Source organism: Macaca mulatta, chromosome 6 (genome assembly GCF_049350105.2).
Source record: "Macaca mulatta isolate MMU2019108-1 chromosome 6, T2T-MMU8v2.0, whole genome shotgun sequence".
Taxonomy (NCBI): Eukaryota; Metazoa; Chordata; class Mammalia; order Primates; family Cercopithecidae; genus Macaca; species Macaca mulatta.
Window position 1 is genome coordinate 128,446,341 of NC_133411.1, and position 15,628 is coordinate 128,461,968.

Consider the following 15,628-nt stretch of genomic DNA (forward strand, 5'->3'; position numbering starts at 1 on the left):
TATCTCTTGAAATTGGGCAGAAATTGTTAACTGGGTGTAAGGGCAATGACAGAGCACAACTTTATTAGGCAGATTTAGTGAGCAAATGTAGATTAATATGTATGTTATAAAACAGTGTGATTAACAACAGTCTTTTTTAAAAAGTATGTTCTATAGCTTTCGTGTAGTTAAGAGTAGATACTCTACGTAATCTGTTTTAGAAATATTTTCATTGAAGACTGTGGACTTTATAGCAGACCCAATGCTCCCTGGAAGAGCTCTGGTTATATGAGAAACAGATCTGATAGAAGATGCTCAAGCTCGTCCCACATCAGTTACCCCGCTGAGATCTCAGGCTCAGATGTGTGAAGTGGAGCTCCTTGCCCTCCCCCTTGGCCACACCTGTTCCTCCTCTGGACTTCCCCTTTTCTATTAATTTCTGCCTCCCGCTTTCCCCAAGTCAGCCAAGCTCAGAGCTTCCCAATCAGGACTACCCTCTGACTTCCCTTACTTCTGTTATCGCCTGACCCCTTCTCTTTTTTTGCATGGGGTTTTGCTATGTTGCCTACGCTGGTCTCAAACTCCAGGACTCAAGTGTTCCTCCCACCTCAGTCTCCCAAATAGCTGGGATTATAGGCATGAGCCACCACACCCAGCTTTGTTTATTTATTTATTTTTGAGACGGAGTTTCACTCTTGTTGCCCAGGCTGGAGTGCAGTGGCATGATCTCAGCTCACGGCAACCTCTGCCTCCCTGGTTCAAGCACTTCTCTGCCTCAGCCTCCTGAGTAGCTGGGATTACAGACATGCGATACCACACCCAGCTAATTTTGTACTTTTAGTAGAGAGGGTGTTTCACCATGTTGACCAGGCTGGTCTTGAACTCCTGATCTCAGTGATCCACCCACCTTGGCCTCCCAAAGTGTTGAGATTACAGGCATGAGCCACCGTGCCCAGCCACCTGGCTCTTATTTCCTATTCTCTTGGGGCATATGGCAGAGTTGCCTTGAAGTATAATTTTGTGCTGTGTTCAGAGACACCATAGTGTAGAGAAAATATAGTGTGGAGTGAGGTCAGAAGACCCACAGTTACTCTCAGCTCACACTCAATCCTAGCTAGGTGACCATGGGCCAGCCACTTAATTTCTCTGAGAATCTGTATCCTTATCAGGAGCAAACAGAGTCAGTAATTCCCAAGATACCTTCCTTATAGGATTGTTATGAGGGTCAGTGGCAACGTATGCAGCAGTACTTCATGAGCTAGAAAACACCGCTATGCTGATGCATAGTAAGAGTAATATTATATTATGTACCTAGGATTGTACTTAGCACATAATAGGTGCTTGATAAATTATGCTTATTATTTCTAAGGATATTAAGATATATCTTAATATAAACACATACATTGTTTGGTTCTATACTGGAATGCTGATTCAGAATTTGGGGCTATGGCCAAATAGTATACTTTTGTCTTTCTCTGATCCAATAACAACATATTAGGAAGAACCAAGGTGCTGCCTTTTTACATTCACAGATTAATTTCATCCATTAAAAAACAGATGACAAAATTAATTACACATTGTGCAATCAGGGATCCCAAATTGGCTTTAGAAAACACAGTATGTTGTAAATGAAAACAGTCTCTGAAGGGAAGCTCACTCCTCGGAGACTTGCTTAATAGAATGTTTATCGGCAGCATGTCTTTAGTAAAGAGGTGTCTGGAATTCCCATCTGGGATTTATTAGTCTAAATATTCAGGTGGTCCGGTGCCGGATGTTAGTTCTTAACTTAAAGGAAACAAAGTTTCCAATCTCAGGACGGTGAGACTGCTACTCTTTTACAGTGGGCAGCCGCTGCTGGTGTCTTGCTTGCCCTGGAAATGCCATCAACTGAAATGGAATTTTGTTCAATCCATCTTATTAATGGTTCCTAAAGCAATTGTGATGGGGTTGATAGGTGGCTAGTAAGGTTGCCTCTGTAAAGATAAGCACAATCCATTAGTTAAGTCCTGGAGTCCACTGAACTTCTACCGGGGATGTTTGCATTTGCTCGGCACTCTGTTTATGAGGATGTCGAAGGAAGTGCGTCTATTCTGTGCACGTTGTAAAACAGAAGGTTTGCAGCTGTCAGATTTATTTTTTTCTTGGCTCCTTTTCTGACAGAACTTTTGTAAACTTGATAGTTTTATAGATTGTCGAAAATTACTAACCTTGGTTCTGCAGATGCCATGCAAATTTTCTTGTCTTTTTTTCTTTCTTTGAAGATAGCAGATATTTATGTACACAGTTTCTTGTAAGGTACTTTTTGGGGAAGAGGAAATTAAGATTATTCTTATATGCTATCATAATATTATGAAATGATTAAATGATTATTTTATTAGTTATATAGTGCTTTGAAAGTGTCCAACATGCATTGTACGCTCTGGAAAGAACAAACAAATGAAGGGTATAGTCTTGTGTTTTAAATAGCTTATGGAGCTGCCTCAGAAGACAACTAACATCAAGATTATCAACTTTAAGTATAGCACAAGTTCACTGTAGAAGTATAGGTCTACTGTGGGCTTCAATAGGCTTTTAAAAGGAGTTGGGACCTGAGTATGGCTTTGGGAGGGGTAAAAAGAGGATATAACAGCTGAAAAAATAGACCAGCAGCAGCTGCCCCCACTGTGTGGCCACACAGGGTGTCATGATTCATCATAAGGTTTGTCTCAAGTAATTTCCAGTTAATGAAAACAAGTGTCAAAAATTTCTGAATGATTCCTTTTCAAACCACTCATATCTACGTGTGTGTGTGGGCGCACGTTCATGATTTTGCGTCTAGTCGCATCATTCACACTCACTTGCATTGCCGTTGCTTTCTTTAGGAGAGAGAAGTTGGTATTTCAGCTGTTGTATTAGTCTGTTTTGTACTGCCAAAAAGAAAAACCTGAGTCTGGGTAATTTATAAAGAAAAGAGGTTTATTTGGCTCCTGATTCTGCAGGCTGTACAAGCATGCCACCAGTATCTGCTTAGCTTCTGTCGAGGCCTCAGGAAGTTTTTCCTCATGGCAGAGGTGAAAAAGGAGCAGATGTGTCACACAGAGAGGGAGCAAGAGAGAGGGGAGGAGGTATCAGGCTCTTTTTTTTTTTTTTTTTTTTTATACTTTAAGTTCTAGGGTACATGTGCATAACGTGCAGGCTTGTTACATATGTATACTTGTGCCATGTTGCTGTGCTGCACCCATCAACTCGTCATTTACATCAGGTATAACTCCCAATGCAATATTTTAATGAACCAGCTCTCACATGAACGAATAGAGCAAGAGCTCACTCATTACCATGGGGAGGGCACCAAGCCACTCATTAAGGATCCACCCCCATAACTCAAACACCTCCTATCAGGCCCCACCTCCATCACATTTCAACATGAGGCTTGGAAGGGACAAACATCCACACTGTAACAGCTGGCATCCTGGGAATGGGGCCTCACCCACAGCCTGTCCTATTGGTGTTGCCTTCATGGGTACAAGGACTGGGGCAGCCAATTGTTGTGTGGCAGGTATGAATTAACATATTTTTAGCCTCGGTGAGCATTTGAATTTTCAACCCATGGTCTTGTTTAAGGGAAACTAGCTTAAAATCTGTTCGGTAATGCTAACTAGAGATGATGGCTTTACTGACTGCCGCAGGAATGGAGAGAAAAAAAGGCCAATCATTTTGATGTGAGGATTAGAAATAAGGGGAGACAGAGCAGGATATGTCAAAGATAATTGTAAAGTTTGTAGCCCCCAGTCCCTAAGTGAGAAAAACTTAATATTATAAAGAGATACAGTATTAAGTACGGTTAATATTAAGGTCCCATCTGTGCCTTCAGGGATACCCCTAGATAGGGTGAGCCTAAGGAACCATTCAAGCAGACAGTTCCTAATGGCAGCTGGAAACATGTAGGCTAGAGCAGAGCCTTCCAAATGTTCTTGGCTCATGCACCCTTAGTGGTCTCAGTAATTTAGTGGTCTTAGTAATTTTTTTCGTGCCATTTCTAGGACAAAAGAAATACTTAGCAGTTTCATTTGTTAAGTGCTTAGTTCCAAACAACTTAGTATTTCTGTATTAATAACTTTGTGGTTGTGAAACATAATACATATATATTGAAATATTTAAAAATAATGTTTTTATGTTACTCTTCATTTCTTAATGGAATGTATATAACTGTTGGGCATTGCATATATTGGTCAGGGTCTAATGAGAATATAAAGTACACAATAATTTAAAGGAAAGTTTAAAGAAGTACTAGCTAGGAAAATAATATGACAGTTCCTCAAAAAATTAAAAATTGAATTACCATATGATTTAGCAATTTTACTTCTGGGTATATACTCAAAAGAATTGAAAAGGCATCTCAAAGAGATATTTGTAAACCAATACCCAAAAGGCAGTAGCAATCCAGATATCCATCTACAGAAGAATGTATAAACAAAATGTGATATACACATACAATGGAATATCACCAAGCCTTAAAAAGGAAGGAAAGTCTGACCCGCTACCATATGGATGAACTTGAGGATATTATGTTAAGTGAGATAAGCCATCACAAAAAGACAAATACTCTTTAATTCCACTTATGTAAGTTACCTGGAGTAGTCAAATTTATAGAGACAAAAAGTAGAATGGTGGTTGCCAGGGGCTGACAGGCGCAGACAATGGCGATTTAGTCTTCAGTGGGTACAGAGTTTCAGTTTTGCAAGATGAAAAAAGTTCTAGAGATGGATAGTGGTGATGATTGTACAACAATGTGAATGTACTTAATGCTCCTGAACTGTACATTTAAAATTATTAAGATGGTAAATTTTATACTGTATGTATTTTACCACAATTTTTTAAAAATACAAAAGAAAACAAACTGTTAAGAAAAAGAAAAATAGTTAACTATAATGGGAACTAGGTAATAGGAAGTAAAGAGAACTTTAAATAACAGAGGAATAGCAGACATAAGGAGCAGCCCCTACCCGTGCTCTGATAGAGCACCCAAACACAGGCTTCTCTCCGCTCCAGACCCTGCTGGAGATGTCATGGCCTGCTGTGGCTCCCTGGCTGGCAGAGAAGTCACTGGGGTGCTGTGCTGACAGAACTTGCTAGAAATCTACCCTGTAAGATGCTGAGGAAAGCTATTCATGTGGAAGTCTTTCACTGGTTGCACTCTGCTGCAAAAATTAACCAAGAGGGATGCCAGTGGAAGCTGCTGGAGGCTGCAAGGTGCTGACCATCATGTTCAGCAGGAGCCAGTTGCTGAAGAAGGTGTGAATGCTCTAGGAGCCATGCGTGTTTGCAGCAGCGTGCAGAAAGAGTGTACCAGAACCAGGAAGTAAAACTGCTTCTTTCTGTAATGTCTCTACAGTACTCTCCACTGATGAAGCTCAGAATGGTACCAGCTAACAAAATAAAAAATATGTAAAGGTCCCTTTTACATCTTCACATAGTGGGTAATGAAGGGTGAATTTCGAGCTGTGAGGCAGTAAACTTATTATAGTTCCTCAAACCTAGAAATTGGGTTGAATCCCAATACCCTAATTTCCTGTTCCGCATCACTTTTCAACTAATACTTGCCTTTAACACAGCAACTACCAACAACCTAGCTTTGCAAAGAAATGACATCATCAAAAGGAAAATAACCCAATATAATGTTAAACTGTGAATTCGCTTGAAATAGTCGTTCATGCAAGCATCTGAGAAATGTTGTGTATTACTTTGTTTCCCTCAAAGACAAAATATCCTGCACACCTCTGTGACTTTGCTATAGTGCCCTGAGGTACACTGGCACATAATTTGGGGACCTCAGAGCTAAAATCGTATCTTTTTCAGCAACTCTTGACCACATCACTCTAACATGAGACTGTAAGATGCCAGTTTGGTTAAGAGTACGAGTAATGTGTAAAGTGAAAATTGTATGAGGTCAGTATTATTTTAGAAAACCTCTTAGGAAGTTACCAGGTTGGAGACTGATATACCATCTCCTATTAAGTATAAGATTTACTCCCACTGTTTCCTTAGCATTGAAACAGGTTGCTATTTCTTTAAGACCAGATACTAGAGTTAGCTTGTCTTTGAGGCATTTTGCTGTGAAACAATACATGGCCTTAAACACAACATTCATCATCAGTGTGTGAGATGCTCACAGTGTAAAAGTCCATACAGAGACTAGAGGGAGAGAGGGAACAGCAAATTTCCAGCTCCTTCTCATGCTTACTCTGCAGCATAAAATCATTAGGGGGAATGGTAGCCAATGTACCCATTTAGATCATTTCTTTGTCTGATGTGGGCTGACTGTATATCATTGAAATTGAGAAAATTAAATGGCATATGATGGGGCTTTGCTGAGTTCAGTAGTAAAATATCTGTTGAAACAGACCTCCGATTGAAAAGGTTGGTGAATTTTAGATCTCCTGTTTCTACTAGGAAATTTATGGACTTAATATTATCTTTTTTAGGTAGGCTAGCACATTGTTCAGGTGAGCAATTTCTCAAAAAAATGCATTCATCTTCATGATGCCTACAACTTTGTGAATCCAAACTAGTACATATTTCTGCAGCTCTTCTTTAAGGAGAGGCTGAGTAACTTAAATTTTGTCACCTGACCTATTCAAGAGGAAAAACTTCTGATGCATGCCTTTCACTGCTACCTGCAAAAATAACCTCCCGTTTTCCCTGAAGTCCTGTTTGGATAAGTTCTGCTTCAGTTCACATTTTCACCACCTGCTGAGTTTTTCTGTTGAGTGTCAGCCTTGGCTACTCTCAACTGCAAGCCTATGTCAGCCTTTTCTGTCTCCTGAGCAGTCACCAGTTGGCACAATTGTTAATGGATTCTACCCATGTCAGAAACTCAATGCCAACATCAAATTATGGCAACTAGAAGTGGGTTAGACTTTCAAATAGATCTCAGACCAGGAGTCTGTGGTCCAGATTCCACAAATGGAGCACTACGTTGGTCTTCTTTGTGCATTTCACATTTCAAATTTTGTTCAGAAACTTAAAGCTTTTAACTGCTCAAGTGCAGTCAAGTAGGGCCCGTTACTCAATCTGTCTTGGCATTGTTTTCTGCCCTCTTGGAGTGAGCACACTGAGGAGAAAGATTATCACAGGGCATCTCGAGCAGAGCTTCTTGCTTCTGAATGCTCACGATAATCAATAGCAGATGTGTGGCAAGCACTGGAAAGTTGCATAACTGTCTCACACTGAATTCAGCTACATCAGCCAGCCAATGTGAGGGGTCTCCACTAGGTTGTTGAAAATAAAATTTAGTTAAAAACCTATGTTTATCTCGTCACAAAATTATTTCCTTGCTGTAAGGAGTAAAGGCAGTGGTTAGAGTGGAAATAATTTGACAATTACTGCCCTTAGACTTGAATTTTAGTTTGGTATACAGAGGAACTTTCTAACGGTTAGGATGGATATGGGGTTGGTTTTTCAAGGAGGCTGTCTCTGGTAATGAAGTTTGTCAAGGCAATTCTGGATGAATGTCTGTTGCCGGTGATATGATAAGAGATTGCTTCATCAGCCAGGTAGAGGATTAAACAACCTCTGGCTGGGTGCGGAGGCTCACGCCTGTAATCCCAGCACTTTGGGAGGCTGAGGTGGGTGGATCACCTGAGGTCAGGAGTTCGAGACCAGCCTGGCCAACATGGTGAAACCTCATCTCTACTAAAAATACAAAATTAGCCACGCATGGTGGCACATGCTTGTAATCCCAGCTACTCGGGAGATTGAGGCAGGAGAATTGCTTGAACCCAGGAGGCAGAGGTTGCAGTGAGCCGAGATTGCACCACTGCACTCTAAGCGACAAAAGCAAAACTCCATCTCAAAAATAAAAATAAAAATAGACAATATCTAAGGTTTCTTTCAAGCCTGAGTTCCACACTGTGATTTTTGATCCCTTTTTCCTTCTGCTGCTTTTCTGAAGGAAGGCTGAGGATGCCTTGGTCAGACGTGATGTCGTGCCATCCTGGCCACTTCAGTTTGCCTTTCCTCTTCTTCCTGGTGAATCCCTTCTGTGGCCCCTCTCATGCTGTTTCCATGTTGACCCCATTCACCTGAGCACAGGAAAGAAATCCAGCCCTTTTGTTTTCCTTTTCCATTGCTAGACCACACACATTAAATTGCCACACCTATCTGGAATATTTATAGAGCCAGCATTTAGGGCCTCCAAATAGACACTCTTAAACAATCTGGGACAATCTGGCCTTCATCATGATTATATCTGGAAAAGTGATGAGGGGAACCTCATGATTTTCTGTGTTCCATCATGTTCTTTACTCATTTCATCATTATAACAACCTTGTTAAATAAGGGACGTCATTCTTATGGTACAGATGTGCAAACAAAAGCACAGAGAGGTTAAATGACTTTGCCTATTTTTAGAGGAAAAATGAAGAAATAATGAATAGGAAGAAAACTCATCTTAATGCAAATGAGGCACAGCCAGTGCTTGCTCTGCTGATGGTGGTGTCAGTAATCAGGCCCAGGTCTCCCAAATTGAGTCTGGTGGTCTTTTCTTTGCTCCTGGCAGCCCATATCCGATGAGGCTTACTGAACTTTTAATTAAGGTCTTTACTGAACTTTTAATTTCAAAAAAAGATTCATAATTTCAGGCAACTGAATAAATAGAAGTTATTGAATTTATAGCATATTTAAAGCACTGAATATCAGGAATTGAATGGCTTCAGTTTAAGGCTGTGATCAAATCATTTGAACAGAGAGATTTGACGATGGTCCAATGCTAGAACCATGGCCAGCCATAAGCTCTATGGGGACCTCCCAATATTAGCAATCTTCGAGTTACTCCTCTGCAAAATAAGGGACTTGGATTTTATAGGAACAGTTTAATAGAGTGAGAAAGTCTGGATATAGGAGACAGGAGGCTTAGACTGCATTCATTGTGGTCTAAAGAACATTATTAGTTTTGTGACCTTGAGCAAATCACGTAACCTCCATTTCTTTAATTACATATCTGTAAAATGAGTATGATGACCCGAGGGGGCTAATTTGGGAGTCTAAATAAAACCTAACACAAGACGTTATTGCTAAATACATCCAGCCCTCCATATCTGTGCATTCCATATTCATGGATTCAGCATCTGTGGATTCAGTCAATGGCAGATCAATAATATTCTGTGGGAAAAAAAATCCCACAAAGTTCCAAAAGGCAAAACTTGAATTTGCCACTTTCCAGTATTATGTTGAATTTATGTGAATGAAGTGATATGTAGGCATTGTATTAGGAATTATAAGCAATCTAGAGATAATTTAAAGCATGTGGGATTATATATATAAGTTATATGCAAATATTTCATCATTTTATACAACACTTGAGCATCTTTGGATTTTGGTATCCTCAAGGGTCCTGGAACCAATCTCCCACAGATGCCGAGGAATGACTGTGTTATAAAAGAAGGACTGTGAGTCATAAATTGTTCAGCTAATATTTTCTGAACTGATTTTGAGAGTATGCTTGTGTTTTATCATCTGCTAAAAGCTTTTAACAAGGAAGATTTCTTAGGAGAGAAATACACCTAGAAAGCCTAGGAAACAAGCACATCCCAGATGTATTGTTGTCTCCCTATGTGTGCTCATCTCCAATGTCAGCAATTCTTCCCATTCTCTCAGAATTAGGCACTCACATCTAGAGCATTAGTGAATGTGTAGAATGTATGGGAGAAGTCACTGGGCAGACTGAGGAGAGGGATTACCCATAACTTCAAACTCCCAGGACCTGGCTCCCAGTGGCCTTCTCCCTCCCTCATCTCCACAGTCATCCTCAGCGTCTTCCTCTCACGTGGTTCTGCCTCAGCCCACCTCAGCCTCCCCAGTCTTATCCCAGTGCAGATGGTCCCTGGCTCACAATTTTTTAACTCTGTGCGTAGTTGTGTGTGTGTGTGTATAGACAGAGGGGTCTCACTCTGTTGCCCAGGCTGGAATTCAGTGTATGATCATAGCTCACTGTAGCTTTGAACTCCTGGGCACAAGTGATCCTTCTGCCTCAGTCTCCCAAGTGGCTAGGACTACAGGCATGTACCACCATACTCGGTTAATCTTTTAAAACTTTTTTTGTAGAGTTAGGATCGCTCTATGTTGTCCAAGCTGGTCTTAAACTTCTGGCCACAAACAATACTCGCACCTCAGCCTCCCAAAGTTCTGGGATTAAATTCATGAGCCAGTGTGCCCAGCCTTACTCTATTTGTATTCTACTAAAAGTGATACACATTCAGTAGAAACTATACTTTGAACACCCATACAACCCCTCTGCTTTTTTCACTTTCAGTGCAGTGTTAAAAAGTTACATGAGATAGTCAACATTTTATTATAGAACAGGCTTTGTACTAGATAATTTTGCCTAACTGTAGGCTAATGTAAGTGTTCTGAACACATTTAAGGTGGGCTAGGCTAAGCTATGGTGTTCAGTATGTATTAAATATATTTTCAACTTATGATGGTTCTATCCTGATGTAGCCTCACTGCTAAGTTGAGGAGCATTTGTACTCAGCACTTAAGGCCACTTGAGGCACAGAGCTTGACCTTCTGCAAAGGTGCATAAATGACTCCACTGTCATTTTAGCATCTTCTTCTTCAAATCTACTAAATACAATTTTCTTTTTTCTTTTTCTTTCTTTTTTTTCTTTTTGAGACGGTGTCTCACTCTGTTGCCCAGGCTAGAGTGCAGTGGCACAATCTCAGCTTGCTGCAACCTCCACCTCCCAGGTTCAAGCGATTCTTCTACCTCAGCCTCGCAAGTAGCTGGGATTACAGGCACCTGCCATCGTGCCCAGTTAATTTTTGTATTTTTAGTAGAGACAGGGTTTCACCATCTTGTCCAGGCTGGTCTCGAACTCCTGACCTCATGATCTACCTGCCTCAGCCTCCCAAAGTGCTGGAATTACAGGCATGAGCCACCACGCCCAGCCATAAATACAATTTTCTTAAGGCTAAGACAGTCAAACAACCTGGGCCAGGGAGAGGCCATGGAGAGATACCCACTTAGGCCTACTTGTGTTACGAAAGGGTAAATGTAAACGTGTCTGAGGATAATAGGAAGAACTCAAAGCCTACAGGCCTAACCAGGTGAGACCAAGACACAGATCTCTCCCACATATGGGGAAACAGGAGTGAAAGCCAACTTTTTGTATAGATCATGGAAGCCTTTGAAGGCTTTCAAGGGTGTAGACAAAAATGATACAAGAAAAGTTGAAGAAGGTCTCAAAGTCAAATTGAAGGAAGCAAATTCAGCCTCATATCAGTAGGATAGAAAAAGAAAATGACCGTTTTTGCGAACTAGAGGCTATAGTTCTAGAACTAACCTCTATAGAACTAGAGGCTAGTTTACAGAGATGCTTCATATTTTTCACTGCAGAGAACGTAACATTCTTGAATGTGAGTGGAATATTTGATACCTTCTGATTAAAAGGTACCTTGTCTTCCCAGTTCTGCCAGCCGGCCTTCTAATTTGTGTGAGTCTGAAAACTCACTGATCTCCCCTTTTCTTAACAGACATCTAGGGGGTTGTGAGCAAAAGGCCTGAAAGTCAGGCCTTTAAAAAAATTCTTTTGACAGCTTTATTTAAGGCATAATTTGGAAAGAGATTTTTCTGCTGCTCTGTGATAAAGTTCAGTCGAGAGTTGGTGTTAATAAACCTTCCTCAGAACCAAAGTGACTTGGAAAGTTGAGTTCTTTAGGTCTGTGGTCAAATGAACAAAATTATATCAACAAGCCCCACGTGAGTAGGGTCCGTTTAGATATGACACATACAAATTTATTTGATTATACCTCAATGAATGAATAAACCTTCAGAATCTTAGCCAGCATTTTCATTCTTCCATCTTGACACAAAAGGTGGGAGTTCCATTATTATACACTTGTAGGAGTTCAACATAGTATTTAAGTACAGTTTGTTATTAAATGAGAAGTGTTGCTAACTTAGTTGCAATTTTGTATCAGGCAGGCCCTAATAGATTGTTGCCATGCGAAGGATGTTGGGGCGTTTCTTAAACATACAAGAATCAACAAGTCCCACCTACAGGAGATAACAAATCATTATGATGTACTGGACCATTATTCACTGGGGCTAAGAAGTAAATTATCCCCTTTTGAATAAAAGCACAACAAAATCAAGATGACCTGGTATATATCTGAGAGCAGCAGAAGAGCAGCAGAAGGCCAAGGGGATCCCTAGAGAATCAGCTGCCCTTTGTCACCATGTTACAAGGTAGGGGTATGGGGCAATGTAGCTTGCCCAGAGCAGATGGCTTTGAGGTTATACAGGAGACTGAGGAATGTCCTTATTCACATAAAGCCTTTTAAAATAAGCTGAGCATTCATTGCTCTTGAGCTGAAACAGAACATTCTTCCCCAAGGTGACTGCTTGCTTGCATTTAAATACAAAAGAAGTTTCTCTCCCGGCTTCCTGAGGCCGGTGGTGAATGTTCAAAGATCAATGAAGCTGCTATCTAAAATGAATTATAAGGCTGATAATTCATGGGGGCGCTTGAACTATTCATTCAGCAGTTGTAAAACAAGTAGCACATTAAAGGACATGTATTTTAACATATCTTATGTGATTTGTCCCCAGTTGGACTTGCAAAATGACATTTAATAAATATTCCTTATGAAGGTACTTTCTAAAAGAAGAGAGTGAAAGTAATTCTGCTGTGGGCAGACTGAGCCTGAAATTTGGGTTTTCTGGATTTGCATAATCATCACCTTGAAAAGTTGTTGCTTTACCCCAATTATAGATCAGTGGAAGCTCTTGTGTAGCACACAGCCCTGGTGAGATCCCTTAAGACCCCTTGTGGACTCTCTGTAGACATCTGGGTTGCAGTGAGGAAGGGCAAGGATAGATGGTATAGGGAGAGAGGGGGCAGAATGATGACTTGGGCAGGACAGGAAAAGCCACTTGTGACTAGTGAGGGAGCATTTCTTTGGGTTCAGAATCATCCTCATCTCAGGCTGTCTCCCCATGAGTCTGAGATGACCGAGTGCAAGGTATACATATCAGCAGCTCCTGACTCAGGATGTGTGGCAGAGGGGACCATGAAGTTAACTGTGACTTTCGGAAGGGTGCAGTCTGTTACCCTTTCGGTGGCAAGGTCAGTTTCCGGGAGGCTCTGCAACACTGATATTTTCCAGATGTTTCTCCTCTTCTCCCTTCTCTGGCTGGCTGTGTCTTCCTCCCTTCATCCTGCTCTTTCAGTGAAATTGAGATAACATGTTAGCATCTTAGCCATATTAGAATCTCTCAGCAGTAGGATGTGATTTAATATCTAGACCTCTTACATTAATATTTATAATAGCCTTCACTGCTTGTGAATAGCATAAGCACTCTTTTCTGTTCAAATTCAATACTGAAATAAAACCCAAGAGTATCTTTTATAAAAATTTACTTTTAATGGTGCAATAGTAATAATCTATGTAGTCCTTATGGTTTTCAAATCGCTTTGTGCTTATATTACCTTATTTAATGCAGACATAAATCTGTGAAGTAAATAATACTATTTTTATCTTCATTTTACAAATGAGGAACTGGAGGCTCAGAGAGGTTAATTTGGATAAGATCATACAAATAATAAATGGCAGAACTGGATTTAAATTCAAACTCCTTAAATCCATGTCTTTTTAGTGTTTCTATTGGTTTCTGCCTATACAAAATGGGAAATAAAGAAAAAGGAGCTGGAAAATAAATTTGTCAAAATAATATATTTTTTCTCATAATTTCCAAGCGGATCTTTCAGTATGTTATTTGGGACTTTATGCGTGAGACTGGCGATAGAACAAGTGTTCTACAAGATACCTCCATAAGACAGGCCTATCAGTGGCAGCTCTTGTCCCCGCTTTGCAGAAGGGAAAACCAAGGCTCCACAGAGCTAAGGGGACTTCCTCTCAGCCAATTTGTAGGGGCCTGTGGGCCAGAGCCGGGGGCAGAATTGAGATCTGTTGTGAAGGCTCTCCTGCTTCTTTATTCTATCAGCATTTCAAATCCTGAAAACCTCCCCCTTGGCGTTTTGAAGGAATTCATCCCCAGTTGTTGCTAGTAGCCGGTAGGGAGGGAACCGTCTCTCCCGCTGAGGATGGCCCGTGGGAGTAACTGCAGCAGTGAGCGCCCGGGCTGGGGTTTGAGTAACAGTGCTCGCCCGGGGCTATACTGAATGAGAAAGCAGTCTCGTCTGCTTTTGCTGTGCAAAAGGTAAGGGTGGAGGCCGCTCCACTTTCTTCAAAAGGCCCCGCTCTGGGACTTGTGAAATTGTGCTCTGTTAAGCTGGTCCTTCCAACCTGATGAGCGATATCCACGCGACTTTCCTACAAAAATAACATACCCAAGCTGCTTTAAAATCCGTAATTTTTGGCGTGCAAGACTACAAGACAAAGTCAAATGGGCATCAAAAAATGTAATCCAAAATACACAAGCATTGCTTCTCCCCTATATACATTTATTATTTATGTAAAACTACAGTGTGCTCTGAGATGAGACTTTTTCTTTGTTATACCTTTTTTTTCCGCCCGTCTGGTGCGTTTGCCGACGGCCCCTCTCGGCCCTGTGTCTCGGGAGAATCGGCTGCGGTCTGGGCCTGCGCCCCACCTGCGTGCGCCCGGGCCGAGCCAGCCCCGCCAGGTTGCCTCCGCCCCGCTGCCGGCCCGAGCGCGGCCCCGGGGGCGGACTCCCGCCGCCCAGCTGAGACGCGATTCGTCACTCTTGCAGAACTTTCCCCCTGAAAATCCCTGCACCAGAACCCGCTCTCCCGCCCCGGGGAGGTTTTGATTTTAGTGGCTTTCTTCCTTTTATTTTCCGTTGTGTGCGGATTTCGCTGCAGAGCGAACTTGAGGCTAGTCCGAGTACATGTGAGCGGTAATCGCCCCTGCAGCTGGTTACCCTGACACTATGCACTCCGAAGCAGAAGAATTCAAGGAAGGTAGGATTCTGGTTTCTCCTGGGGGCCGGCCAAGTTCTGCGGAGGAATTTGGAGGAAGGCAGTGGTAGGAGCAGATGGGAATTTTAAAGTGAGCGGTGGGCACTTTGTCCGCTTCCCCTGCGCCTTCGAAGCCCAGTAGGAGCTGGATAAGCGGAGCCCAGGTCTCATCTCGGGCTCCCTTCTCCCCCCGCAGCCTTTCAGAGGGGAGGGGAGGAAGAGTCGGACCTAGTTCAGCCAGCCCACTAAAGTCTGCTTTTTAGCTTTCTCTGGAAACGAAAGAGCCCCACTTGGATTCCAGGAATGCAAAATGTGCTTGGAAAAGGGCTGCCTGCCTGCATCAGAACGACTGAAAGCGGGATCCCCTGGAAGAGCCCTGAGTGGAGGGTCCCTTGAAAAGGGGTTTCAGAAACTAGAAACGCTGTATGTTTCCGGCTAAAAGGGGAAGCTGAGTGAGGGGAAGCGAAAATCTGTATTTGAGATATAGATTAGTTTTTTTTTTTTCATTGCTGCCTTTCAGCAGTGAGTTCATTTCGTTGGGAATTTAAGGGGGCTGAAAGATATGAGGGGGTCCTTGTGCAGCGTGAAACTGAGGAGAGTTTGTCTGTTTCTAACTTCGCAAAAGCAAAGGGTTTCATTTACTCCTAACAGAGAACGGGTGACAGGGCTGGAAAAGCTCCAACCAAAACACAATTATACGCTGGTGTTAGTTTGGGGAGTTTATTTGT

General features: G+C 41.8%; 1 protein-coding gene and 1 long non-coding RNA gene across 7 annotated transcripts in view; one reads left to right on the plus strand and one right to left on the minus strand.

Moving 5' to 3' along the window:
- TNFAIP8 (TNF alpha induced protein 8) overlaps positions 1–15,628 on the plus strand; it is a 122,672-nt gene that overhangs the window by 69,338 nt on the left and 37,706 nt on the right. The window contains 1 exon segment of one of the 5 annotated variants that reach the window (NM_001261083.1): positions 14,747–14,903. The exons of the other annotated variants lie outside the window; for them this stretch is intronic. Coding sequence (NP_001248012.1) covers positions 14,873–14,903 — 31 coding nt within the window. The 5' untranslated portion in view covers positions 14,747–14,872. 5 annotated transcript variants of the gene reach the window in all.
- Positions 8,005–14,658, minus strand: LOC114678886 (uncharacterized). Of its 2 annotated transcripts, XR_003730514.2 has the most exons (3): positions 14,481–14,620; positions 13,071–13,182; positions 8,005–8,039 (listed from the first exon to the last, which is right to left on the minus strand). It is a non-coding gene; the product is annotated as an uncharacterized LOC114678886 (long non-coding RNA). The 2 variants fall into 2 exon arrangements; XR_013418496.1 differs by lacking the exon at positions 8,005–8,039 and having other exon boundaries at positions 11,731–13,182; positions 14,481–14,658.